The sequence below is a fragment of the Podarcis filfolensis genome, assembly GCF_964270895.1.
Source record: "Podarcis filfolensis genome assembly, chromosome: 5".
Classification (NCBI taxonomy): Eukaryota; Metazoa; Chordata; class Lepidosauria; order Squamata; family Lacertidae; genus Podarcis; species Podarcis filfolensis.
Genome location: NC_139608.1, coordinates 29,598,509 through 29,624,595, shown reverse-complemented (window position 1 = coordinate 29,624,595; position 26,087 = coordinate 29,598,509). Strand labels below are relative to the sequence as shown.

Genomic DNA, 26,087 nt, shown 5'->3' with positions numbered 1-26,087 from the left:
GCCCCTTCTTCCCAGACAGGAAGGGAGACGCCATTTTGGCATCTGCTTCAGGTGCAGTGCCAAAATGTCTTGGGCCAGCCCTGGGAGGAGGCGCCATGACATGCAGTCTCACAGGCAGGTTCCATGCATGCAGAGGGCTCCAGCATCCATCATGTAAACAGCTGGTGCTGCTACATGAATGCTGGGCAGTGGCAGCAAGCAGCTGAACCGGACAAAATAGTGTTAAGAGCTAAACAAAAGATCCTGCAAGTAAACGGAAAAGGCTTTAGGAAAAGTTGCCGCTTCTGACCGTAAGGTGGCAATGCTGCGTGGGGATCATACCACACACAGCTGAGTTGAAGCAAGCATTTCAAGAGGAACAGCCGGCACCTTCTCCTGTTCTGCGCAACTTATTCTAATGCAGTGTTTTCACCATGGCATTTTAGGAACATTTACACAGTCTTAATGCTTGGATTTATTTGTCCCTGCAGCCCCCAGCATGGTACGTACATATGCCCAAGACACAGCTCTTCAGTTGTTATGTGCAGGTTATTTCCCTCTCAATGCTCATCAATAGATCAGTCTTATTACTGGGAAGGGTGTCAATCTGCATCCCATCTGGCTGGTAGGCTTAAACCTCTCTCCCCACCCCCACCCCGTCATGCTTATTTTATTACCTTATTAATTTCCCCCCCTTTTGCCACCAATGCCAAAATTGCTGGGGTCTTGGGAGAACAGAAAAGAATTGTCTTGAAAACCAGCTCAGACTGCCAGGCCTGGGGCTAGCCACACCTGTGGTATAGCTTCAATTTTTATTTTTTATTTTTTTGCAGGGGTCTATGCCACCATCTGCCAGCGTACTGCTTGGGACTGATAGAAGTTGTAGCCCAAAACATCTGAAGGGCACCAGGTTGGTGAAAGCTGTCCTATGCATAGCTGTCAACCGTTCCTTATTTGGCAGGAAACTCCCTTATCCCAGCGCCGTGTCCCGCTGCTGTCCCTTATTGATGATGTCCCTTAAATTTCCCGGGTTTCATGCTCGCCTGGCTTGGGGAAGCAGCGGCTCGGGGTCCTCCGCCTCGAGAGAGCGAGAGAGAACGCGCGCACAAGCTGCTGCGTCTCTGTCTCTCCCTTTTCCCCCTCAGGGGTGTGTGGTGAGGAGACGGGTGGCGGCGGGCGGGCAGGCAGCCCCTCTCTTGCGAGACTTCCGCCGCGCTGCCAGGGGAAGCCGGAGGCAGCAGCGGCTGAGGAGGCGGCCTGAGGGAGGAGGAAGAGGAGGGGATGGGGAGGGACACAGAAGGGCGGCGCTTCAGCAGCTGCGGCGGCACCGCAACCACCTCATGCTGGGCTCGTGGGCAGCGTGGGCGAGTCTCTCTCTCCCTCCCTCCCTCTCTCTCGGGCGAAGAAGGGCCGATGGAACTCCTCACACCAGGACGACGGCAGCCCCGATGTGCTGCTTAGCATACCCTCCAACCAGTGCAGCATCTTAATGTAGTGATTTCCCCCTCTGCATCCCTTTCATAACTCTATTTTTATAAATCATTTGTCCATCCATAGTTCAAATTTTTACTACAAGTTTTCTGTCAATCCTACCAATGTATGTAACTCTTTACAATAGCTTTTCATATAAATTATAAACTTTCCCCATTCTTTATTAAAGAAGTCCTCTTCCTGGTTTCTAATTCCGCCTGTAAGCTTTGCCATCTTGACGTCGTTCATCAGTTTTGTCTGCCACTCTTATTTGGTCGCAGTTGTAGACCCTTAGGATCATCTAGTCCAACCCCCTGCAAAACACAGTCGGTCACAGCAAAAGCAGCATGGCTCCATCAGTGCTGGATTTCTGTATAAGCTAAGCCAAAATCTCTTATTTTGGCCGCTGATCCCTTATTTTCGAGGCTGCTGGTCCCTTATTTTCAAATCTGTAAGTTGACAGCTATGGTCCTATGCAAGTATTTCATTTCATTCAGGAAGGTTACATATAACCTTTCATAATATATATCTCCCTGGGCAAAAAGCATCTCATAGGTTAGAAAAGTATTCTTTTGTTCAGAGAATCAAATCTACCCCACCTCTCTCTCTCTCTCTCTCTCTCTCTCTCTGTGTGTGTGTGTGTGTGTGTGTGTGAGAGAGAGAGAGAGAGAGAGAGAGAGAGAGAGAGAGAGAGAGAGAGTGAGTGTTGCTGCAGAGATTCAGTTTGTCCATAGTCATATTCTCAGGCCTTTGGTCAGGGCACACTGGGCAGAAATCCTAATGCTTTTCCTGTTTTGTCTTCAAGATGCCACAGAATGCTGTTCCAGCTCCTTGGTAACTAGTTAGCTGAAGCTCAGAAAAGCAAAGCAAAAAGTACTCTGCTGCTATTTTCAAGCTAGACAAAAGATGCTATTGTAGCCTGAGGCCTAACGTTGCATCCAGCAGTGCCTGCAAACTTTGACACTTCCTTGCACGCCCCCCTCCAAATGTCATTTCTGCCTCCCTGATCCTCCTGACCCAATCCAATAGCATGTTGGCAATCTGCAATGCAAGGCACCTGATCATTTAAATCACTGCAGCACTTGGGCATGCCCGATGTGTGCGCGCAACAAAAACACCTTAATGTTGAAAATCACAATAGCAAATGAAGATGTTTGCTGAATTGTTTTCTTAATAGGCAGAGGAGAATGATGTTCTGCATACTAATTGGCTGCAGTGGAAAGCAAAGCAGACGGCATCAACTCATTTCTGACATTATCTTAAACACTCAAATTGTGCTTTCCCCCCTGGAGGTGATGAATCTGTAAATGACAAACCCTACATGGAAAAGTACATGCATTAATGGAGTACTCAAAGAGGTCTTTACAACACGTTACACTTTAATTACTAACATAACTATTTAGCTGGATATCAGAATTCTGCGAACAACATTTAATGCCAATTTGCAGAGAGTCTTGCTGGGAGCACAAGTAGGAAGACTGCTGGTCAATGTGCAGGCTTCTCATCGGCCCTTGTGAGAACAGGATACTGGACTAGATGGACTTTTGGCTGATCCAGCCGGCATCTTCTTAGTTCAAGGTTTTAAAAAATCCCATGCCTATCAACTACCCTTCTCTCAGGGAGGGGCACAGCTCAGTTTTGCAAAAGGTCCTTAGTTCAACCCGACATCTCCAGGTAGGGCTGGTAAAGAATCCTGTCTCAAACCCTGGGGAACTACTGCTGGTCCAAAGGATAGGAAATCTGTGCTTTTCCAGATGTTGTTGGATACCAACCTCAGGCAGCAGAGCCACTGGTCAGAGGTGATGGGAGTGGTAATCTGGCAACACGTGGAGGTCCATGGGTTATTTGCCCTTATGGTGACTAACACGGAGCTATATGGACCAATGGCCTGACTTGGTATGCAACAGGTGTTCCTTATGACAATATTAGAACAATATTGCTATTTGGGGACCTTATGTCCAAATGGGGACCTTATGACCAAATGTGAATTGAAGCAGGAAATCACAAGTGCATTGTTCACCGAGCACACATTGAGAAATGGGATTGCTTAATGCCCTATGCTACCTTATAAAGGAAGAGAGAATTGAACTGAGCACATCTGATATCCCATCACTTGGTATTCTGAGCTGAACTGAGCGGAATGGCCTCAATTTTTAAAAAATTACGGGCTCAACTCATGAGAGGTGATATGAAATCTGTGTTGATGGTGCATGATGTACCGTATTTTTCGCCCTATAGGATGCAAAAATGAAGGGGAAATGTGTGTGTGTCCTATGGGGCGAATGCAGGCTTTCGCTGAAGCCTGGAGAGCGAAAGGGGTCGGTGCGCACCGACCCCTCTCGCTCTCCAGGCTTCGCGCAGCTCTCCGCAAGCCGTGGGAGCCCGGCGCTGGGCTCCCACGGCTTGCGGAGAGTTGCCTGTTCTGGGGGCTGGGGTCGGGGGAAGTTCGGGCCTGGGGGGGGGAAATAATTCCCCCCCTTTATTTCCCCCCCAAAAAAACTAGGTGCGCCTTATGGGACGGTGCGTCCTATAGGGCGAAAAATACGGTATATTGCATCTTTCATATATCCAGTGCATTACTTGGTGTTACCATTACATTGCCAGTATCCACGGATGAGCCTGCATGCATGGATCATTCTCTCTGTTTCTCCTCAAATACTGTGCCTGAAGCTGCTTTGCAGATTTTGCCTTTGCTGAAGTGTGGACAAACTCAGGAATAGATGGGAAGGAGTGTGGCCTTCAGGGCCACTTCATACACATATTTGACTGTGTGCAAGCTTCCTTGAAACTGGCAACCCTTGGGTTGACAGATTCCATGGGCACCTTCAAAGTAAAACAAATGGCCCTTCTCACATTTAAAACTCTCGTCACTGCCTTCATAATCTCTTCAGCTCTCCCCCTTCCTAAGGTAACTTTCACCTCAGTTTCCCTCATGCATACAGAGTAAGGCCTTGAAGATTGCCAAGTGGGGGCACTCGTTGGTTTAACTTACGTCTTGTTAAGAGACTCTGGTTTGAACAATGTTCTAATTGGAGGTTGTGGGGAAGAGGATAGAAGTGAAAAGAGCAGATGACGACGTGTTTGAAAATATAGGTCCTATTTTGTAAGTATAAATGATGCTTTTATTTCTGGAATAGGCCCTTTCCTCACCCATAAGAATGCTGCAAGCTGAACCGTACATTTCATAGGAGGAGACAGCAATACATGACAACAATGCATTATTACTTTTTAATGTGGCACAGCTGGGGAACGCTATGAAAACAATGCCAAGAATTATTGCATAATTAGACAGAGAAAAACACATTTCCTCAGGTCGCTGCTGTAAGCAAGCTGCCTGGCACTAAGGCCGAATCGTGGCTCAGTCCAGGCTCAGTATCACCTACCCAGCTGGCAGCAGCTTGTTAACATTTCAGACAGACCTCCTTCCCCAGTCATGCTGTGGAGGTCTCCAAAGCCACCAGCTGTTTATAAACAGCCAACGCTGGTACCTACCCAAAGGGTTGGGTGTGCAAATCCCTACCCCAGCGAGACAGATCCAACTTAACCTACCCATACATGTCATGATTTTCTACACACTCATATACTGGCATACCTTAATGTTCCTGAGGCAAGGCTTAACTTCCACAGAGCATATCCCATTCAACTCCTCCTCTGGCACACATGCTGGAAATGTGATAGGGTCAAAGCGCATTCAAGGAGACTGGTATCAATTTCCCTGTGTTCCAGATCTGGCTATAAAGTATAATTAGTGAAGCCAGAAAAAGTAGAAGCAAACCTTTGGCTCAGCCAGGATTCATTCAGTAGCTGGAGTAATATCATAGAGTGACATTGTGCTTCCTGGCGTTCACGGGGGAACCAAAAAGATGACACGGGATATATACTCCAAAAGATAAGCAGCAGAGCACTTTTGAACAGCTTGTGTAAGTACAGGGCAATGGGGAGGGGAGAGAGGAAACGGGGGCAGCCCCATCAATAGGAACAGCCCAAACTCAGACCAGTGAGTCTATTCTATCTCTAGTCACCATGCGATGCAAGAATCAGCTATAGGACACTACCAAGTATAATAAAAACATAGAGATTTCCTAAAAAGAAGCCCCATACATTCATATTTTAACAGGGACTAAGCACACACAAGGGAAAGGGGATTTCACAACCTAGGCCACTTAAATCTGTTACCCAGCAATCCTAGCTCTAAAGCCAAAGCGCTCAGTTCACATTGTGTGACATGAAGTTTATATACTTCGCGACCTACCAAACATGTAAAATTCATACATTAGCAAACTGCAGCATCATGAGGACTGAAAGGCTCCTAGCGCAAAGTCATAATCACAAAGTGTGCTGCTCCCTCACAGAGAGGAGCCAAATGCAAACTATGGGAATAGAGCCGTTCAGCTCCCCAGAGACTCTTAAATGAGATGATGTTGTATGAATTCAGATATCTGGTCACATGAGTGTGAAGTTCTTCTGCATAGCTAAGTGCATCTCTCTAGAATGTGGAAATATTGTGCCACCAACTGGTGGCAGCACAGGGATGCTGAAAGCTCATAGAAGCAGAACAAGTTCATCTCTCCCAGGTTGCTAATGAATTTTAGTGAGCTTGTGGAGCACTGAAATGAATGGCTTGTTTCAATCTATTGCACAGTAATCCTCCAGTGTGTGAAAATTCTCTCACAGTCCTCTTCTTCTTTTTAAACTCCTAGGATTAGTCACTAGTCCATAACCTTATTTGCTCTCTTGCAAACTACGTTTAGCCTTTCTTTTTTAACACTAACATAAAAGGTAGTATAGGCAGCTGGGGTATCTACACAAGGACAGAGTCGTTGTGCAGCATACAGATAGTTCTTTAGTGTTATTTCAGAAATAAGGCACTTAAAATAAAATCTAGAACAAGATTTATACTTAAAAAGTCATATAAAGAATTCTTCTTCATCATCCTTTCCATTTCCACGGCTTGTTTTCGATGCTCCCAAGGGAAAACTTGATGGTACCTGTCCTGATCCTTTATTCCTCTTGGCAATATGTGATGACAACGGATTGTTTCTGCCCTCAGAGTGCAAGCTGATCGTGGAGCCTGATCCTGTTAACAAACAGCAGGGTGCCTGAGACTGTAGAAGCGCTTTCTGTATGTCTTGTGAAAATCTATTTAGTGGCGAATCACTGCATTCGGAAAGGATCACTTTGTTGCCTGTGTCAACATTAGTCTCCTCCTCCCTTTGACGAGGCCAGAGTTCATGACTGGAATGTCTCAATTTAGTGGCCAAGTTCGTTTGAGAATGGCCTAAGCCCTGGAGAGAAGAACCTGCTGGTCTATATGACTGGGATGAAGAGCAAAAGTTGCTTGGCGAGTGACTGCAAACACTTCCCGGAGCATGTGCAACTTCTCGTGAGGATTTGCTTTTATTCTTCATGGCTCGAACTGTCCGGTTTTTGGGCTGTACTGCAATTTTTCTTATGGCCAGTGGAGATGGACTGGAGGGGTAGTGAAGGGGCCCTTCCTCGTGTTCATAGCTGTGCCAGCTGGAAGAGGAGTCTTGATTCCCAGTGTGCTTTGAGTTGCCTTGAACCTATAAAATAAAACAAACAAAAAAAAGAGGTTAAGCATCATCCATCATGTGATCAAAACTCCACCTGCCCCTGTGGAACCATCATCCACAAATCAATAGTTAAAGAGGCTTCTACCAAGAACTTTAAAATCATATCCCTTTCACGAAGGGCAAAAACTCATGGAAGAAGATGGCGTAAAGTGACGTATTATGTATGTTTGTATTTTTCTTACGAAACTGGCATAGATAGTTATTAGAATCAATACAATACTGCTGTTACAAAATGTGATGTTATGAAATAGCATTATAATTGGTTTTTGCAATGAAGTTTAAGGTCTATTAATCCAAACAAATACATGTGAGAACGTACAAACACGAACTATCATTAGGACACCACTTGAAAACAGTATTCAGTGAGGGCCATGCTTTCTAATGCTTTAAATCCTTTCAGTGAAAGCATTTCTTGCCCTTATGGCAATCTTTATTATCTTTATTTTGACTTAACTCCCCTAAAAAAAACCTCCAGAACAATATTATTCTCTGAATGGATAGAGGAGAAAATGGAAGGCGACACACAGATTTGAACAATTCCATGCCAGAGCTGAGTGATGGACCCAGTGTTGCTATTGGCACACCTACATGGCGGAGGAATGCTCAATAAGCTTAGCACCTTAACTAGAATCACAGAAAATTCTCTTGAGCCTCTCACCTAGTTAATTCACCAACTTGGTCATTTCTGGATCTCAAATGGCAGCTATTTGTGTAAAGCTGAAGTATTTCATACTTCAGAATCTGATTCCCAAGGTTGCCCTGCCTAATGGGTCCCAAAGATCCTCAGACTTTGTGCTGAGGCCCTTGCTCAGAATCTGCTTACCCTCATTTCATCACCAGATTGCTTTCTATGTGAATATACACTTTTCCTATGTTCCCTCTTCCTTCCTTTGTCTTCTCTTGGCTCACCAATAGAATGAACAGCCCCAGACTCTTCCTTCTTCCTTCCTCTAGTTCCTCAGCCCTTGTTGAGGTTGAAGACAACCTCTTTCCTTTATTTCCTTCTCCTGCAGTCTATACCGTAACTCTTTCCTCCTCAGTAAAGTCTTTCCTTTGCACCGGTGTCTGCTTTCCCACTCCTAAGTATCCTCCCCATTGGGACCTGCCTCTAAAGTCTCCAGATGCATCATTGTACCCAGCAGTTGTCTAGAGGTTGTGGCGTCCTAAGAGTGCTTCCCTCATGCACCTTCACTTCCAGTTGAGATGTCTCCTTGTCATATAAGACTGGTTGAGGCATTTCATGGAAGCAGCATTTGCCAGATATGCCCCACTCACAGTGAGATGCTTTTGTTGAGCTACAGAACACAACAAACCAAACCACGAGGTGGCAGCCCATGAGCAATACTTGTGGCTCTGATGCATTACCTTAACACTGGATGTAGATGTAAACCAAAGCGTTTTGTGTTATGAAAGCAGTTGGAACAGGGTGGTCCTCCAGATGATGTTGGATTCCCAACTTCCCTCAGTCCCCCCTATCAAGTATGGCCAATGGTCAGGGATTATGGGAGTTGTAGTCCAACATACAGGTGGCGTGTGGGTTAAACCACAGACTTGCCAACCAGAAGGTCAGCGGTCTGAATCCCTGTGACTGGGTGAGTTCCTGTTGCTCAGTCCCAGCTCTTGCTAACCTAGCAGTTCGAAAGCACCTCAAAGTGCAAGTAGATAAATAGGTACCGCTCTGGCGGGAAGGTAAACGGTGTTTCCGTGCGCTGCTCTGGTTCGCCAGAAGTGGCTTAGTCATGCTGGCCACATGACCTGGAAGCTGTACGCCTGCTCCCTTGGCCAATAAAGCGAGATGAGTGCCGCAACCCCAGAGTCGGTCACAACTGGACCTAATGGTCAGGGGTCCCTTTACCTTTACTACATACAGTCCAACATACAGACGGCCACAGGCTCCCAGCACCTGACCTTTTTATGAATATAGATTGGTAAGAGATGAAACACATGACACCAGTAAGATATACCATGTACAAAGACCAAGAAAAACAAGAAAAAAGAGAGAGAGTGTGTGCTCCTGCTACTGCCCCCAAACTACAAAACTCCCTAAAACATTGGAGTTGGTCCATGCAGTTAAGTTCACAAGCATTTTTCACATATAGTTATAACAGTGATTTGTGGCGTTTTCTTAAAGTGTGTTTTGTAATACACCCCCTCCCTGGAAGACTTATTTTTGCAAAATAGTAACTGACTTGCCTACAAGCATGCTTAAGTCCAGACACTTCCCAGAAGCATTTTAGCATGTTATTTGTCTTTTAATGGCTAAAGGCAAAGCAAATATGAGGAATTTTAATTCCTATTTAGACTTCCGTGATACGCTTCCCAGTTTCGTTGGAGTAAAAACCATCGTTTTAACGTTGTGACTCAGGATGAAGGCAGGAGAAAAATCCCAACATAAATATTCAGCTTTAACTGGGGTACAGGAACATGGGCATCCTCGTTTTTAAAAGAAATAAACGCAAAAGGGGAAAAGGGTTATGAATAAATTCAGACAGCATTACGATCATAATTCAAGAAACCCTCAACAACAAGCAGTCTAACAGTGTCTGCTGCTGTGTTAATGCAATATCCAATGCAGTAAAGAGAGGTTCATCGGTGGTACATAGGGATATGCCTTATGCTGAGTCAAGACCTTTGGTCCATTTAGCTCAGTATGGTCTATATCAATTGGCAGTGGGTCTCTAGGGTTTCAGACAGAATTATTTTCCAGTCCTACATGGAGATGCTGGGAATTGAACCAGGGACCTTCTGCATGCAAAGCGAATCCTCTGCCCCCTGAGGTACAGCCATTCCCCCTTGCAGATTGCGCCCACCATTTATAAACCAAGCAATACCTGAAACAGGATCTTGTTCCCTTCATAGTCTTCAGTTTGCCACCTAGTGCTGCTAATAGGAATGCAGGGATTAGGCAGAAGCGGCACCAGCTGTCCGATTTCATGCACCTTGAACTGCAACACCGAAGACTCCTTCGAGTCAACGCATATTCCCAGAGGCAGCTGCTTCAAGCAGAGCTGGACCGCAATGCTCTCCGTCACGTACAGTACGAAGGCACAGAAGCTGCCTTTCTGCACCGTCGCTTCCTTCTGCAGGATCGTCTCGTAGAGCCTCACTGCATCGGCGTAGTTATCAAAGCTACAGTAGAGCGTGACACGCAGGATTTCCGTGCCGTAATGAACTTGCCTCAGTCCCCACACGGGCATGTGCTCGTCCAGCCCGTAGAAGTCCTGGTCGTCAAGGGCATGGGAGGACAGCTTCCTGCTGGCAATCTCCAGGTGGACCCGCTGCCACGGCGGGCGCTGGAAAAAGTCGTGGACTTGGAAAATCCGCTCTTCCCCCAAGTCCTCATGCAGGAAAAGTAGGACAGATGTCCCAGGGAACCTGGAGCTCCTCTGGCGGTACGTCTCATAATACTTAATGGGAGAAGTGCGTTCCGAGACAAGGAAGAGGCGCACGTCCAAGCAGATCCATTCTTGAAGCTGATTGAGGGCTTGCTGCAAGGGCAACGCGTGTCCACATTTGGCAAGCAAGTGCACAGTCATCACCAATGAGTCTGTCCTTCCATCCATTGTATAGTGACCTTGAAAATACAAGGAATAACACAAGCGCTGCCTCAGTGCCTACAGATTAAGGAATACCACACACAGCAGCAAACACAAAAGTACAACAATTAAACTCTGCACTTCCCAACCAATTCCCACTTAAGCTCCTCTATATGCTCTGCAAACCTCAGAATGGCACTAACACAAGAGATTAATCTTCTTTTTATTACCTGCACATTGGATGTTAGAAATGTGATGATAAGACAAGGGTGGGGGAAATCTCGCATCTCCTAGCTCCCAAGCCGGAGCTCTGTACTTAGGACGACTATCTCACGTTTGCAAATCCCCCAAACCCAGACCAGATTTTGTCACGGCAAGATATTACACGACCCGTGTAAACCACCATCTCTGTGCAAATGCAAGGTGATGCTAATGTTTTCAAAGGCTCAGTGCTGTTTTCTTCTTCAAATCTCTATGCTGTGTGTGTGTGTGTGTGTGTGTGTGTGTGTGTGTGTGTGTTACAAAGCTAGCACTCTTCCTGAGACAACACCCTTCTGTCCTGTGCTGATAAACCTTTAAAAAAAATGCTAAAAAGACATAGGACAACTGAAGAGAATCCAATGTGGATGCTGCAGATAACAGATGTCTATCTCCCAAGAAGCAATTTCAAGAGAGACAAGACTTCAGGGAAACTGTTTCTAAATGCTGCCTTTATGCATGGCTATTGCACATGCTGCCATCTGGCTCTGCACCAATTATTCCAGAGGCCTCATTTCCTCACAGCAATCTCAAAGCAAAGTGTGAGTGTATATGCATGTGTCAGAGGGAGTTTCCTAGAAATGTAAGCTGTTTGTTTGTTGCCTAGCTACCGATGTCATGGATTTGAGATCAATCCTAAAAGTGTAAAACACCTTTGGTTCAATCCTTTAGAGCAGCCTCCCCCCCCCCCCAACCTGGTGCCCTCCAACAGTTTTGGACTACAACTCCCATCAGCCTTAGCTGGGTATGAGTTGTAGTCCAAAATATCTGGAAGGCCCCAGGTTGGACGTGGCTGCTTTAAAGCATTTAAGCAAGTTTTATTGTTTTATCCCACCTCTCCTCCAAGGACCCCAGGGTGTCTTACAAATTCTTACACACACACACACACACACACACACACACACACACACTTTATTTTCACAACTACCCTGTGAGGTAGGGAGAGAAAGAATGTAACAGGTTCAAGGTCACCCAGCAAGCTTCATAGCTGAGTGGAGATTTGAACCAGGGTCTCCCCAGTCTTAACCTTCCATTTCTGCCAGCTACAGCCCTAGCCATGCAGGAGTAGCTTCCATGTGGCTATGTTAACATTTAAATGATTCAGTGGGACGGTTAGGGCCAGTTGAGTGACGTCTAACCACAGAATGAGCAGCCCTGGGGAGCTCCAATCCCAGGGGAAAGATTCATGTGATTAGGCTGGAAATCTGTGGCTGCTTTCTGAAATGATTCTGGTCCCCATCTGTAAAATAGGTACAGCAGTGTCATGCAAATTCTATGCAAATTAGAAGTGTCACGTGCAAACTAGAACAGCTATATTGCAAACTATGTTTTGTTTAAAGAAGGCAAGAATAAAAGTGATAGAATCATTGTTTCCCATTCTGCGGATGTCCTAGATGCACGTAAAGCAAACGTGCAATGCTAGCAAATCCCATTCCCAAGTCACTGCGAAAGGCAAACAAAAGATGGCCCCGCTTGCAGTGTTGCTTAGATACAACATGCTTAAAACTATCTTTCTGGGGAGCTCCTAAAGCAAAATGGCAGGAGAGGGGTAGAGATCACACAATACAACAATTATCCCATTATCAGTAATTACCACCTGCTTCCTGTTTTCCTGTACAACCTTCCTGTGGGGGAATATGCTAATATTCTATCTTACTGAAAACCCTAATTTTCCTAAATGTGAATGCAGCAAAGCAACTTGCCCTGTTTCCCTAGCTATTACTCAGATGGGTTTCGCCAACAATACCCCATCCTTTGGCGTACGCAGCTGTATTCTTCTCTCTCCACCCCAACCCCCTCGCCCTCCTTTTTTTTGTTTTGCTTTCTTCTTTGTGTGAAGATTCTGTGACACCCGCACTGAGCTGGGGGAAAAGGGGGAGTGCATATTTTAAAAGCTGTTTTTAAGGTAAGAAGGGCCATAGCCCAAGGTTTAAATCGCATGGTTTTGCACACAAGAGATTCAAGTCCAGACATCTCTTGTTAAAAAGATGGCAGCATTGGGACTGGGAAGTACCTGTGCCTGTCAGGATAGGAAATGTAGGGTTAATGAGCTTGAGTCATGACATAGCTCACTATTCTCTATCTTGATGCATTTTTTAAAAAAATTACCATATTGCTCTTTAAGCTTAAAGTATCTGCAAGTCCAAAGTAATTTTTCTGGACAAAGCCCAGATGATCAATACCCCAATCAACGTAGTCACTGACTACTTCCATTGAGAGGAGAGGAGCTGGAGAGAAGAAACAGTAGCTATTATAACTTTCACCAATTCTGCATCACTACGTTTGCTTCGCTCATCTAATTTCCCAGTTACTTGCTTTAAGGAATGTGAACATACCTGATCCTCACCTTCCAGAATACTGTGTGATTGGAATGAAGTTTTCATTTAGATTTCGTATTTCTTCAAAAGTCATTTCATCTAATGTTAATCCTACTCAGAGGACACCCATTCAAAATAATTGACATGACTAACTTGGGTCTATCAATCTCAATAGGTCTACCATGAGAATAATTAAGTTCCATACAGTCCAATATTCTCTGTGCAGGGGAGGGGGCAGGGGGTTGCTAATAGTCCTATGCAGTGGTTTAAAATTACTAGCAACCTAAGCAAATTTTAATGATTGTTCTGTGTTGCTTTTAAAGGTCTTTGTATTGCTATATGCTGCCCTGATGTTCTACAAGAGAGCCGTATATAAACACTTGGATAAACAAACACTTTAGGATAACCAATATAAAACACATATTTAAATATGAAATTTGCAGATGGCAAAAAGCTGCAGAATGCAAAAATGGGACAGAACTGACTTATGAATTAGAACACAAAATTGATATGTACCAGAAATAAACTGATCTGTTCATCCCCGCTTGCTTTACAACATGACGCTATGCATATTTACTCAGATGTAATTCCCACCATGTTCAACAGAGCTCACTATGTTCAACAGGGCTTACTCCCAGATGAATATGCACATGACTGCAGCCTCACAGAGCAATCCTAAAGCTCAATCCACCATCTTGGAACAGGTTAGGAAGCAACAATTGTGTCCATTTTCTGAGATCCACCAATAGGTATTCTAACTACACCTACCAAAATTGAAGGTGGGTGGAAACTGCCATCAATGAGATCCCCACTGGCAACAGAATAGGGATATTTTTGTGGCAGGGAGGGACAGAGCTGAGCTGACTAAAGACCCACTGTGACCCAAGTTCAGCAAGTTCATCTACCAGTGATGGGCTTGAACTGGCTCTTTCTGCAAAATGCGGAAGAAACCACCCACCCCTACCTTGCAGCCTGACTGGCTTTCACAGCAGGGCTTTGAATGCAGCTGTGGCGTCACCTCTCCTGCGCAGGAGCCAGGATCGCTCCCTTGTACAATTAAGATGGATTATAATATTGAGCACACCAAACAGGTAATGCAATACTTTTTAGGAGGTGCAATTCAACAGACCCCAAATAACTATAAACTGATTTATTTATTTTTGTATTTTTACAAAGCCCCTTTGAGCAAAACACCATTTGGCTTGTGTTAATAGTTTCATCCTTTCTATTTGAAAATAAAAAGTTTAAACTCTTAATAAAAGTTTGTGGCTTTCTCCACTTTAGAGTAGAAAGATAAAGGCTATCTTTATGGGAGCAGCAGGCGTGCATACGCACATCCCTCTGGCCTTCTGGTCGTAAACAGCTCATGCTTTGTCCTCACATGAAACACACCCATGACAGCTTTTCTAATTGGTAATTTATACTGCAGCTGGCATGACATTGTTCCTTCCGCCTCTCTAGGCGGCTGTTTGAGCTGTTCATGGAGCCTCAAAAAGCTGGTCCCTTTTCAAATTCTAACCCTGGCAAAAAAGGAAGAAAATAAGAATGAAAGAGAGAGAACCAAGTAAATTTCACTGGGATGGTAAACACAATAGCTGGGAGTAGCGTTCCCAAAGGATGAAAGTTCCCAAAGTATGAAGCTTGACCGTGCCTGATATGTGCACAATTCCAAGCCCAATGCTATCTCAAGCCAAGGCCATTTTGAATTCCTGGGGTGTCTCCCTAACGTCAATAGAAAAATATATTCCTATTGTATGGACATAATAAAAAGTATATTTGAAATGGGCTGAGCACTCCAAACTGCCTTACATCTCTCCTCTTGGCACCAGGTTGATTTGCTGATGCGTATGTACTAATATATGTCCATCGAGAAGGAAGCAATGCTAATTCACGCCAGTCTGAGTCATTTGGAGTTCTTAGCATTTTCAATAAGAATTGCACTTGGGGATGATGTGTGGTACCAGATCCCATAAAGCAGAAAACCTTATCAGTATTCAGACAGCTGCTAGAATTACATTTGGACCAATATAAGGCTTTTATACTTTGCAGACTGCAAGGAGAATGGAAAGAACCCAACCAACTAAAGTTTCTGGACTAGTTTTCAGGACTTTGGCATCTAATCTCTAGCATCCCTTCCTTAATCAAAGCATATATACTGAAAGGAAAGGATTACTTACTTGTGGCAAATGCTGTCAATCCACTGCATTGGAACCTGAAAAAACAGAAGTTATTGGTACATTGGTACATATGGGGTACATTGGATAATCTAGTCCAGCCATACCATATTGATTTTACTTAACACGGGTGCTTTCAAATGGCACTGTTCCTTTATGGTGAGATTGCCAACTGATGCTAGGACTGCTTTAAGCAAGTCATATGGTCCAGGTACACACTACAGTTAGGCTGGGCGGGGAGCATACTTCAGTCACTGTTCCCAGGGAGGTGGAGAAATCTTCCTGCAGAGTGCTGCTGGGGAGGGAAGAGTTAGCCTAGCTGTTGGAGGTGCCTTGAGCTACTCTAGATTAGAGTTTACCAAACAGCTGTTTGTGGACTACAATTCCTGTCATCCCTTACCACCGGTCCTGCTAGCTAGGGATGATGGGAGTTGTAGTCCAAAAACAGCTGGAGACCCAAGTTTGGGAAACTGCTCTAGATGAAGCTCAGCCCAGGACTACTATGCGTATTGATCTGGATCAATGACTAAATTACTTATTTTATAAAATTTATACACCACTTGATTGTGTAAAACAACAACAAAAACCCCAGTTTACCAAAAGTTGAAACAGCGAAATCAAGAAAAAATTGCAAAGTACTTTGAAACATACAAAAGTTAACATACTAAAACAGATTAAAATTACTTCAACTTTCAAAGTCCCTTCCAAAAATTCTATGATTCTAACACTTAAAACTTTATCCACTGCCAAACAGACATAGCCAATATGCCAAGAGCCTACTGTCACTGTGTAGCCTGCCCCATCCATGCAAGCCCCCTGGCCTGTACCCTCTTAACATACTTTCTTGCGCACAGAAAAACATGCAAGAGAGTCAGTAAGGCATTCATAAGGATGAATGCCTTCCCTGACTCTTGCCACCTGCCAAAATTCTATGCTTCAAAATCTCTGAACAACAACAACAAAAAAAAGACAAAGCTGTGAGAGCTTTGGGTAGTACCCCAGTTTTGTTCTGTTATGGTAGAGGGGTTCACGCTTTTCATATTCCTGAGCAGAAGCTGGTTCTTTGTATCAGGGATGGACACAAGGGAGATGGCAGCCCACAGCAAACACCAAATACCTGTGGGGTTCTTGTAAAGAATGATGGTCTTTGTTAAAGATGGTCCAAGTTAGCATGGTAGTTATGTTATTAAGCAAGATTAGATATTCCAATTTAGTTAGATCAGTTGCATTTCAACCGTTCAAATATCCAAAATAAGAAGCTTTAAAGGCAGACTTGCCTTTGCTTAAAAAGAGAAGCAAATTCAATGTTGATAATAGTTTGCACAGAAACCTGAGGACTTCTGATTTGTGACCCAGCTTCTAAAGATCACAGCAGTGTTGCTACCTTACTCTCTTCCTCCAGATCCCAACTCAAAAACGCACTTCTTTGAGGCTGCTGGTTTAACCCCTTACTGTGCTACCCTACCCATGTTTTCTCAGAAGTCCTTTTAATGGAATTCACTGGGGCTTACTCCCAAGTAAATGGGAGAAGGGATTGTACCATTAGTACCATTGGAACAATCCTAAACACCTCTACTCAGAAGTGCCATTAATAATCACTTCAAGGTTAAGTGCGTATAAGATTCTGCTTTACATGAGTAACAAAATTTTCTTTCCTCTCTCCAACTTCTTGATCTAAATTAAGAGATTGTAAGAGGCTTGGCAGGAGGTACCTATATTTTGCTTATGTTGCTTTTTAAAGTGCCACACACCCAGGTTGTGCTACGTTAATAATGATTTTATTTGTTCCCACAGATAGGTCACTTTTTACCATCACAATGCCAAAACAATTGATTAATAGCCATATAATCTCCCTTCTCTTTCCATCCTCCTTGCCCTTCATCACCTCATTTTCTTGGAGGCTGCAGAACTGTTCCCATAGCAGTTCTTAGGGAGCTGCAGGCAGGGAAGCCAGAGACCAAAGTTAAGCACAAGTCAAAAGGTCACATTTCTCAAATAACCTAGCCAAGAGGATGAATAAGGACAAGCTACCCTGGTAACCTCTTGATATATTACTTCTGTGCAAAATGGGCTTTCTTTCTTACATTTTTACTTTTGCTTTTATGTAGATCATTTTGTGAAGATTCATTTTAAAAAAACACACAACAGATTTAGCCAAATACAAATGTGTGTGTGTATAAAAACTGATACTGCAAAGGTTTCATCACATGGCCCTTTGTTTGCTCCTCATTCAACAACAGAACAACATGGCAAACCCACTTTGCACCAAACAGTAAGCATAAGCAGTGAAGGACTAGTGCAGGGATCAGCAACCTTTTTCAGTCGTGGGCTGGTCCACCGTCCCTCAGACCATGTGGTGGGCAGGACTATATTTTGAAAGGAAAAAAAATTGAACGAATTCCTATGCCCCACAAATAACCCAGAGATGCATTTTAAATAAAAGGACACATTCTACTCATGTAAAAACACGCTGATTCCCGGGCCTTAGGCTGCCTCCCCTGGACTAGTAGTTTCTTTGTAATAAGTACACATCCAGATTTTGGGAGAGTGAAGGATGTGTACATACCGTAAGTGGAAGACAAACAGGTTTTTGGTGTATGTATGTGTGTGATGGGAAGAGAGAATAAACTGTATATCTAGCAGTCGTTTGAAAAACCTTTTGGGGGACAGTACCAATAATGCCTTGTGCATTGTGTTGCAAGCTTAACAACACAATCCTACACATGTCTACTCAAACTAGCCCCAATGAACTAACCCAATGGAACTTACTCAGAGGCTCCTATTCCAAAGTAAGCCTAATGCTACAATCCTACACACTCTGGTGGTAGCAAGTCTCCCTGAACTCGTACGGAACAAACATACAGAGGATTGCACTGCACTTCTCCTAAAAGTTGATCAGCAAAGGACTCTTACAGACAAACACTATGGGAATAAGGCTATCTATAGATGCTAGTCATGACAGCATTATTATTATTATTATTATTATTATTATTATTATTACTTTCCCACTCTTCACCATAAGGTCTCTGAGCAGGTCACAACAATGTAAAAATACAGTATCATCCCTGTGTCAAAGACACCTTACTAGCCTCAGCTAGCAGTTGATGGTTGATCCCATGCTGTGTTAAGTCCAGCAAAGTTTCAGGAGTCTCTTGAAGACCTTTCTATGCAGACAAGCTTTTGTCTAATTAAACATCTGCAGTCACTTTAATTATTCTTTGTATTGCTTTTAATGGTGTTCTGTACTCACCACCCTATTTTATGATATGAAAGCAGAGAAATACTTCTATAAATACATGAACAGTAACCATTATAATCAGTTAAAACCATTTACAATCCGAATAATATATGTTAAGAGCCCAGGCAGCCTGCCTCTGAATAACAGTCGTTGGAGGAAAACAGCAGAGGGAGAAGACTACAGACTTCATGCTCTTGTTTTCCGGCTCCCCTAAAGGCATCGAGGTGGCTGCTTTGAAGGCGGAAAGGATGCCAGACTAGATAAGTCCTTTGGTTTGAGGCAGCTTCTTCCACCCTACCCGTTTCTCAGCCCCATGAGATTACTTACAACAGCTGCCTTTGGCTGGTGGGAAGCGACCCACTGCCAGGTCACACAGCCTGATCGAAGGTGGATCACAACAGCAGCAGCACTGCCAATGGGATAAAGGTGGGTTCTGGGTCTGAAAAAGCTGGATTTTATTAATGGATTGATCGCCTGACTGATTTTATATCTCGCTTAGCCCAGCCGACCTTTTCGCAGTGCAGGACACAAGGCAGCCTAAATTTAAACACGACTGACTAAAAAATAAAAATATTAGGGGGGCGGACCAATTAAACAAGGAATCCTATGAAAAACGATCCTGGAAAAAACTTTAAAAAACAAACTCACGCCACTTTTACAAAGTAAAAATATTTAAAGCTGCATTTCTTTCCTGCTCCCAACTTCCATCCGGTGGATAAATAACCACCATAGCGCTCTTCAGTTCCCTGAAAGACTAGAAGAGCCGGGCTGGAGGAGCCTGTATTTTAAGTTTTTGGCAAGCCTGGGCAACAAAGTTGGCAACGTGACCTTTGGGGAGGGGGGTTAAAGGAACAGCCCCCCCCCAACCGGGAGGAAAACCCAACAGGCGACGCCTATCGTTCCCGTTTCCTTGGGGAAAGCACCCACCACTCATCCTCGCTGGAGAAAAGGCAGGAAAGGGACTCGAGATACAGGAAGGAGCAACGGCGGAGTCCGAAGAGACGCGCCGCAGCCTGGATACCAAACAACAAACGCTCGGGCCAGCGGCTCCAGCGCTTCCCCCGGCAGCCCTGCGCCTACCTGACAGAGCCAGCGCCCGGCTCCATGGTGCCTGCGCCGGGAAGGCGCCCCGGAGCCTCCTGCGCCTCCTCAGCCAAGCGCGCCTGCAGCCCATCCTGCAACAAGTGAGCCGGGACGCCGGCTTCGCCTCTGCCCAAGCCACGGCCCGCCCTCTCCGCGCGCCACTCGGAGGCGGGACCGCCGCGCTCCCCGCGCGCGCCCGCGCCGGGTTTTAGCAGCTGCTCGCAGGAGGGGGGGGGGGACGCGGCCGCCTCAGGAGCGAAGCTGCCCCCCAGCCAGTCCCAAATCCCCTTTTGCTAAAACAGGGAGGGGAAAGGGCCACACGTAGGTCGCTGGGGGTTGTGGGACACCTGCGTGGCGCACCAGGCGGCGCTAGGCCGAATCCTTGCCACAGGCTGGGGAACTTGAGTCGGGTCCTTTTGGGCCAAAGCTCCTGAGGGCCACACGCCGGCGGTGGGCGGAGCAACCAAGGCAATGTTTACCCCTCCTCTCTACCCCTGCAACTCGCCTGTTCTGCAGGCAGTGCTATTCCCACAGTGGCATACATATCATAGCAGGGGCAAGGAAGCATTTACAGCCAAAGGGCTTCCCAAGAGCCACATGTCAGTAAAAGGTAAAGGCAAAGGACCCCAGGATGGCTAAGTCCAGTCAAAGGTGACTGTGGGGTGCAGTGTTCATCTCACTTCAGGCCGAAGGAGACAGCGTTTGTCCGCAGACAGCTTTCCAGGTCATGTGGACACAACAGGACACCAGAGTGCATGGAAACGGTGTCTACTATCCCACCGCAGTAGTACTTATTTATCTACTTGCACTGGCGTGCTTTCGAACTGCTAGGTTGGCAGAAGCTGGGACAGAGCAATGGGAGTTCACCTCGTCGTGTGTATTCGAACCTCTGACCTTCCGATTGGAAAGCCCAAGAGGCTCAGTGATTTAGACCATAGCGCCACCTGCTCCCCTACACATGCCAGTAGTGGCGGGGGTCAAAAGTGCAAAAAAGTGGATGACACTTATAGAGAAGGCTCTGTTCCAGCAACACAAGAATCACCTGCTCCCTGCCGCTCCACCGTTATACATATAAGAAAGAATGGGACATTGTCACATCTCGGCTGGTTAAAATCACTCAAGAATGGTGTAGAGCATAGCTGTTTTGAGATTTTTGATCTAAGGAGGAGGTATATTCTTGGGAGCACCCTAAGAACCAGAGAAAGAAGCCTGTGAGGCTGTATTTGGTTGTGGGGCCTGAGGTTCCCCACTCCATATTGTAGGTTAGTCTGGCCCCAAAGTTTCTCAGACCATTTGCAGAATTCATGCTTTTCATTCCCACATCAAATTGTTCACTAATGCCTTACTTACCCATCCATTTATATATCATCCAACAAGGTGCCACCAAAGCTCTTGACAATGAGTTACCGTACTTGTAGCTCAATAGGTGAATTGTCTCCACCAAAGCTGTTATTACAAAAGTGTCTATCAACCCTGTGCTGGTTTTTTCAAATATGCCAGCCATCACTTGATACCATAATTACTTCATGATGCCCATGCATGTGCAAACTTGCTCAGACAATGCATTCACTAGATTCTGACATTCTCAAACACGTTGATGCTGTTAGAAGCAAAAGTTTCATAATATGACCTAACATAGCCTCCACTGGAGAAAAGTGTTTTAGTTTACATTAAGTAGTAAAACTGGGCTGAGGGACAGTAAAATATCTTCCAACAGCAGTTAAGAAAGCATTTACAGGACAGCACTAAGTGCAGGCTGTAAATAAATCTGCAAAATGCAGGACAAGTTGTGCAATTTTTGTCTGGCTGCTTGTTATTGATTGGATATAGCTCAAGTTGCAAGTACTGTGAATGATCTATTGATCCGTTTAAATGATGGAAGCTATCATCTTTGAGATATGGTCAAAGATGTGCAGGCCTGTCATCAGGTGCAGAATTCTTGAGCATTATGCATGTCTACATTCCATCCGTAGACATGGCAATAATTAAAATGAAGATGTGTACATTTCAAAGAATACAATGTGCTCCACCTAAAAAAAATATGTAGAAATTCTACAAACACTAACTTTGGCAGCATGGGGGTGGATGGGATAAGTTCTGTTGCTCTGGCTCCCGCTAGCATACCTGCTTCATTGATTCTGGCTCAAAGTAAACCTTTCCCCCTTTAGAACTATATTATGCAAATGTTTGCAGATTTAACCAATAAACTGGCCAACCCACTAAAGCAAATAATCAACTAAATTTCAGTCAACCCTAGTTTCAAACTAAGTCTTCGGGATCATGTTAACTTCCATCTCATCTGTAACTTTCATCCAATGCATGTTGATATTCTATGTAGCTCTGCATATCAGCTCCACGACAAAGGGTAAAACTACAATTTAATATGCATTGAAGGTAACCCTGCATTTCCTCCCGTAATGCTCTACAAAAGGTTTTGTGACATAATTGCAAAGCTGCCTTGGCAGATTGCTCTACAGTATAATTTTAGGTGTCTCAGTAGATTACTTCTCCAATAAACCAGCCTCCATCACCAAATGATAGTGGGTTCTTGTCACAATACTATGATGGGAGAGGGCTGTTCTGTCATTTAGAGGCTTCAAATGTTATTGTCAAGTAGCTCCATAGAAATTGGAATTCTGTAGAAAGTTATGGTATCATTGCCTTCTAAAACATCCCGCTTTTAAGCAGAACATGTCAATCACTGCTTTAATAATATAAAAGTGCAGCAACCATTTTAAGGGAAAAGCTGTATGGAGCTCAGAAACAAAGCAGAATAAGGTTTACAGTAAGCATTACAAAAATACAAAGTACAGAAAACAGGAGCTGCATTAATTTACTCTAAAGTTGCACATTAACACAATCAGAACTTTATGTCGGCATCTTTACAGTATTTGCAATTTTCATATTTACTGTGCTGGATTCAAACAAATGTGATTTTAACAATTTCCCTCCCATGCTGAAGAGGGATCCTTTTTCAAGGAAGGTTCTTTCATATGGTTAAGAGTTTGCTTTTAGGAAGTGTAATTTGATCTTAACAAGACTGAAAAACTTTGTCTCAACACATTATAGATTTGAGGGTCTGTTTTCTGTAGTTCTATCCAGAATGGCTGTCTATGCCTCCTGATAGTGAACACCCTTTGCTGGCTCTGTGCCAGCAAACAGTACTATAGAATTGTCTAATGATAGAAAATAAACTTGTTCACAGAGGCCGAGTCAAAACATGTCCCAACTTGTCTACTTGATGCAAGAAGGAACCCCCCCCCAACCTTTTGGGCATTCTTTGTTAACACCTGTAATAGCAGGTGTGGGAAAATTGTGGCCCTCCAGAAGTTGCTGAACTACAGCTCCCATTGGCCATATTTATTGGTAAAGCTTGCTGGGGTTGATGGGAGCCATAGTTCAGCAATATATGGAGGGCCAAATGTTCCCCACACTCATATAATTGGAACTGCTTACTCATGTTAGCAGCAGTGATGGTGTAACAATACTCACTTCTGCTACACTGGTAAAATCTGAAATGGTAGATATTTGATAGGCATCTTCAAATATCTAAAGGGCTGTCACATGGAGGATGGAGCAAGCTTGTATTCTCCTGCTTTGGAGGGTAGAACCTGAACCAACGGCTTCAAGTTACAAGAAGGGAGATTCCGACTAAATACCAGGAAGAACTTTTTGTCAGTAAAAGCTGTTTGACAGTAGAGCGGACTCCCTCGGAAGGTGGATTCTCCTTCCTTGGAGGTTTTTAAGCAGAGGTTGGATGGCCATCTATCATGAATGCTTTAGCTGAGATCCCTGCACAGCAGGGGGTTGGGCTAGATGACCCGCAAGATCCCTTCCAACTCTAGAATGATTCTATGTGGCATCATCATGAAGTATATCTGGAGTGGACACAATGCTTTCTGCCCTAATTGACACAGAATAATGGGGAAGAAGTAGTAGGATTTGCAAATGCTGCCAAGGCTGTAAACAGGAGTCAAAGCAAATGGGTTGAGCAAGGAAAACTAAAAAAAACTCCTTCACCCACCTCCCAAAACCTCTAGAAACAGTGTTCATCATAGAGTATTATTCAGCTTTAATATAAATTGGCAACAATCTAAAGGTTAAACTAGATGGTGTGCAGGAAATCTAGAAGCAGATCCCCATTCCACATATACCTTTTTAAACAGCATACTAGGGTGGGAGGTTGAACTCAATACATTTTCCTCAGCAGGGCAAATAGCTTGTGGGTAAAGTTTTTTCAAATGTATAAGCTTCTGGCCCTATTTGCATTCAGACACTAGATCACAGGATCAAGTTTATAGGTCCCCATTATACACTTGCATAGGGGAAAACCTATCAGCTTGCACCAGCAGGCAGCCTTATCCCAGTCCTGCATGCCAGCATTCCTCACCTGCAGAGCAGATGTATCTTGTGAATACCTTAATCAATAGGACACAACAGTCACTTAAGGGGCATCTTACTGGCTGTTTATCAGCCCTAGAGCCTGAAACAGTGCAATAAGACAACACTGCTTCCTTCCTATCAGCAAATAGCTACTGAAAGATAGGGCAGACAGGATGTGGCTTTATAGAGAAAAGTAAGGTTTATCTTGCAGCAGCTAAACTTCAGTCACAATGAGAAGTCTGCCAGATATAGTTCTTAAATTTACAGCTAATTAAATTAGTATGCTTGTTGCCGACTTTGTTATAAATTCCCTAGCAAATCCATGCCCTTCAAGCTTATGAAAAGAATTGAATGCAAGGATATGGCATGCTAACAATACTACAAAAAAGGAATGTTAAAGCAAACTTGCCTAATTCATGTAGTGAACATGATCAGCAAACAGTAGTAGCTTCAATAAGAAACAATGAGAAATATTAAGAGCAATCATCTTCATGTTCAAGTAAGTATAGGTTGCAATCTTAAGTTACCGGTACTTTTAAAAAATTGGATGGGAAGAGGGTAAGGATTTGCTGATTTGATTATTTAAATGGGAATACAGAAAGGGGAGGTGTGAGGAAGTCAAGGAAACAAGCTAATGAGTTTAAAGTTATAAAAAATGGGTTTGTTTTTATCTCTTTTGTATCTATTTGTTTTTTGTACTTTGTATTTTTATTTTTTATGTATTTTTGTATGTTTTTTTCTTTCTTTTTTGTATTTTGTAAATTTATGTTTTTGTAAAATTTCAATAAATATTTTATTAAAAAAAAAATAAAAAATTGGATGGGAAATCTTGGGAAGGTATAAATATATTCAGTTCGTTGCTGCTGAAGCCTATGCATTTTATCTGTGTTTGCTTCAAACAGCTTGTGTCACAGAACCACTTTTATTTATCAGCTAATGGTCAGGGGTCCCTTTACCCTTTACCTTTGCCTTTCAGATCCCCCCCTACAACCCCCCCTTTCAATTTCTCTTTCCCATCATTCTTTTGACTTACTTTACTACATCATCATAAGGATAACTGACAATATAGGAGAAACATTGCAGATGTGCTAAACACCTGCTAAGTAGCAGCTATTCTACAAAAAAGGTATTTGTTATATATTCAAGTAAGCATACAAATATACTACAGCAAAATGCTCAACTGAGTTCTTGGAAGTTTTCCCTTCTCACTCGCACTAGCTGTACAGTTCACCCTGACAGAGACCAACATGGATTGCTAGGTGAATATTGCTCAAATACAGACCCCTTTACAAGGGGCCAACACATAACAGGCAGGGAATTTGCATCTCCCCACCTCCCCACCAAAAAACTTCAGCTTTTTTCATGCTGCACTGGTTTTGTTTTTTAAGTTCACAATGTTACAGAGAAAACAATCAGAGCTGTAACATCTGAGAGGTTATCTATTACTATGCATGAAATAAAGCTAGATTTAATTCACCAGTGGCAACTTGAGGGTGATCTCTAAAGAAGATAGTTATTTGATGCAAAAGCATGTATGTTATATGGTACAGGGACTACATAAAGTTAACATTTACGAACATCCTCTAAGAAATACCCCGGTTTTGAAAGCACTGGAGCAAATGTTATGCTGAACCACCCTGAGGAGAGGGAGAAAATACTTGCTGTAAGAACTGGAGATTTCATTAAGATCAAAGTAACAATATTTATTGCATTTTTAGATTGCATTTTAAAACAGTAAATTAATAGTGCACAATGGCTTCACTTGAACCTTCTGAAAAGTGGGAAATCAAAAGCCATAACCCCCTCTCTACTTCGTGAATAGAGTGCAGGCTAATGTGCTTCTCCAAGGGGCAATATTTAGTTTAATAAATTGCCATCCCTGTGCTCTAAATACACTTGAATTAGTGCTCCTTGTACACTAAATCCATTTATTTTAAATTTGTTTTGTCTACATTGAGTGAAATAAAAACATCGCTCTGTACAATCCACTATGAGCAGTGAGTACAACAGCAAAAAGTATCATACAGTTTATACACACTAAATTTCTTCCCATT

The 26,087-nt window shown here is 43.7% G+C and overlaps 2 protein-coding genes across 4 annotated transcripts in view; one reads left to right on the top strand and one right to left on the bottom strand.

Moving 5' to 3' along the window:
• The window catches only part of LOC310762549 (uncharacterized protein), a 537,990-nt gene that overhangs the window by 47,391 nt on the left and 464,512 nt on the right, over positions 1-26,087 (top strand). The gene's annotated exons all lie outside the window — the stretch shown is intronic.
• Positions 4,549-19,797, bottom strand: FAM124B (family with sequence similarity 124 member B). 3 transcript variants are annotated; one of them, XM_083613837.1, is made up of 5 exons: positions 19,648-19,722; positions 15,333-15,367; positions 11,766-14,675; positions 9,875-10,617; positions 4,549-7,013 (listed from the first exon to the last, which is right to left on the bottom strand). In XM_083613837.1, the coding sequence occupies exons 4-5, from the start codon at positions 10,604-10,606 to the stop codon at positions 6,357-6,359; spliced, it is 1,389 nt and encodes a 462-aa protein (XP_083469963.1). In that variant the 5' UTR covers positions 10,607-10,617; positions 11,766-14,675; positions 15,333-15,367; positions 19,648-19,722; the 3' UTR covers positions 4,549-6,356. The 3 variants fall into 3 exon arrangements, with proteins under 3 accessions (XP_083469963.1, XP_083469961.1, XP_083469962.1); XM_083613835.1 differs by lacking the exon at positions 11,766-14,675 and having other exon boundaries at positions 19,648-19,797; XM_083613836.1 differs by having other exon boundaries at positions 9,875-12,077; positions 19,648-19,748.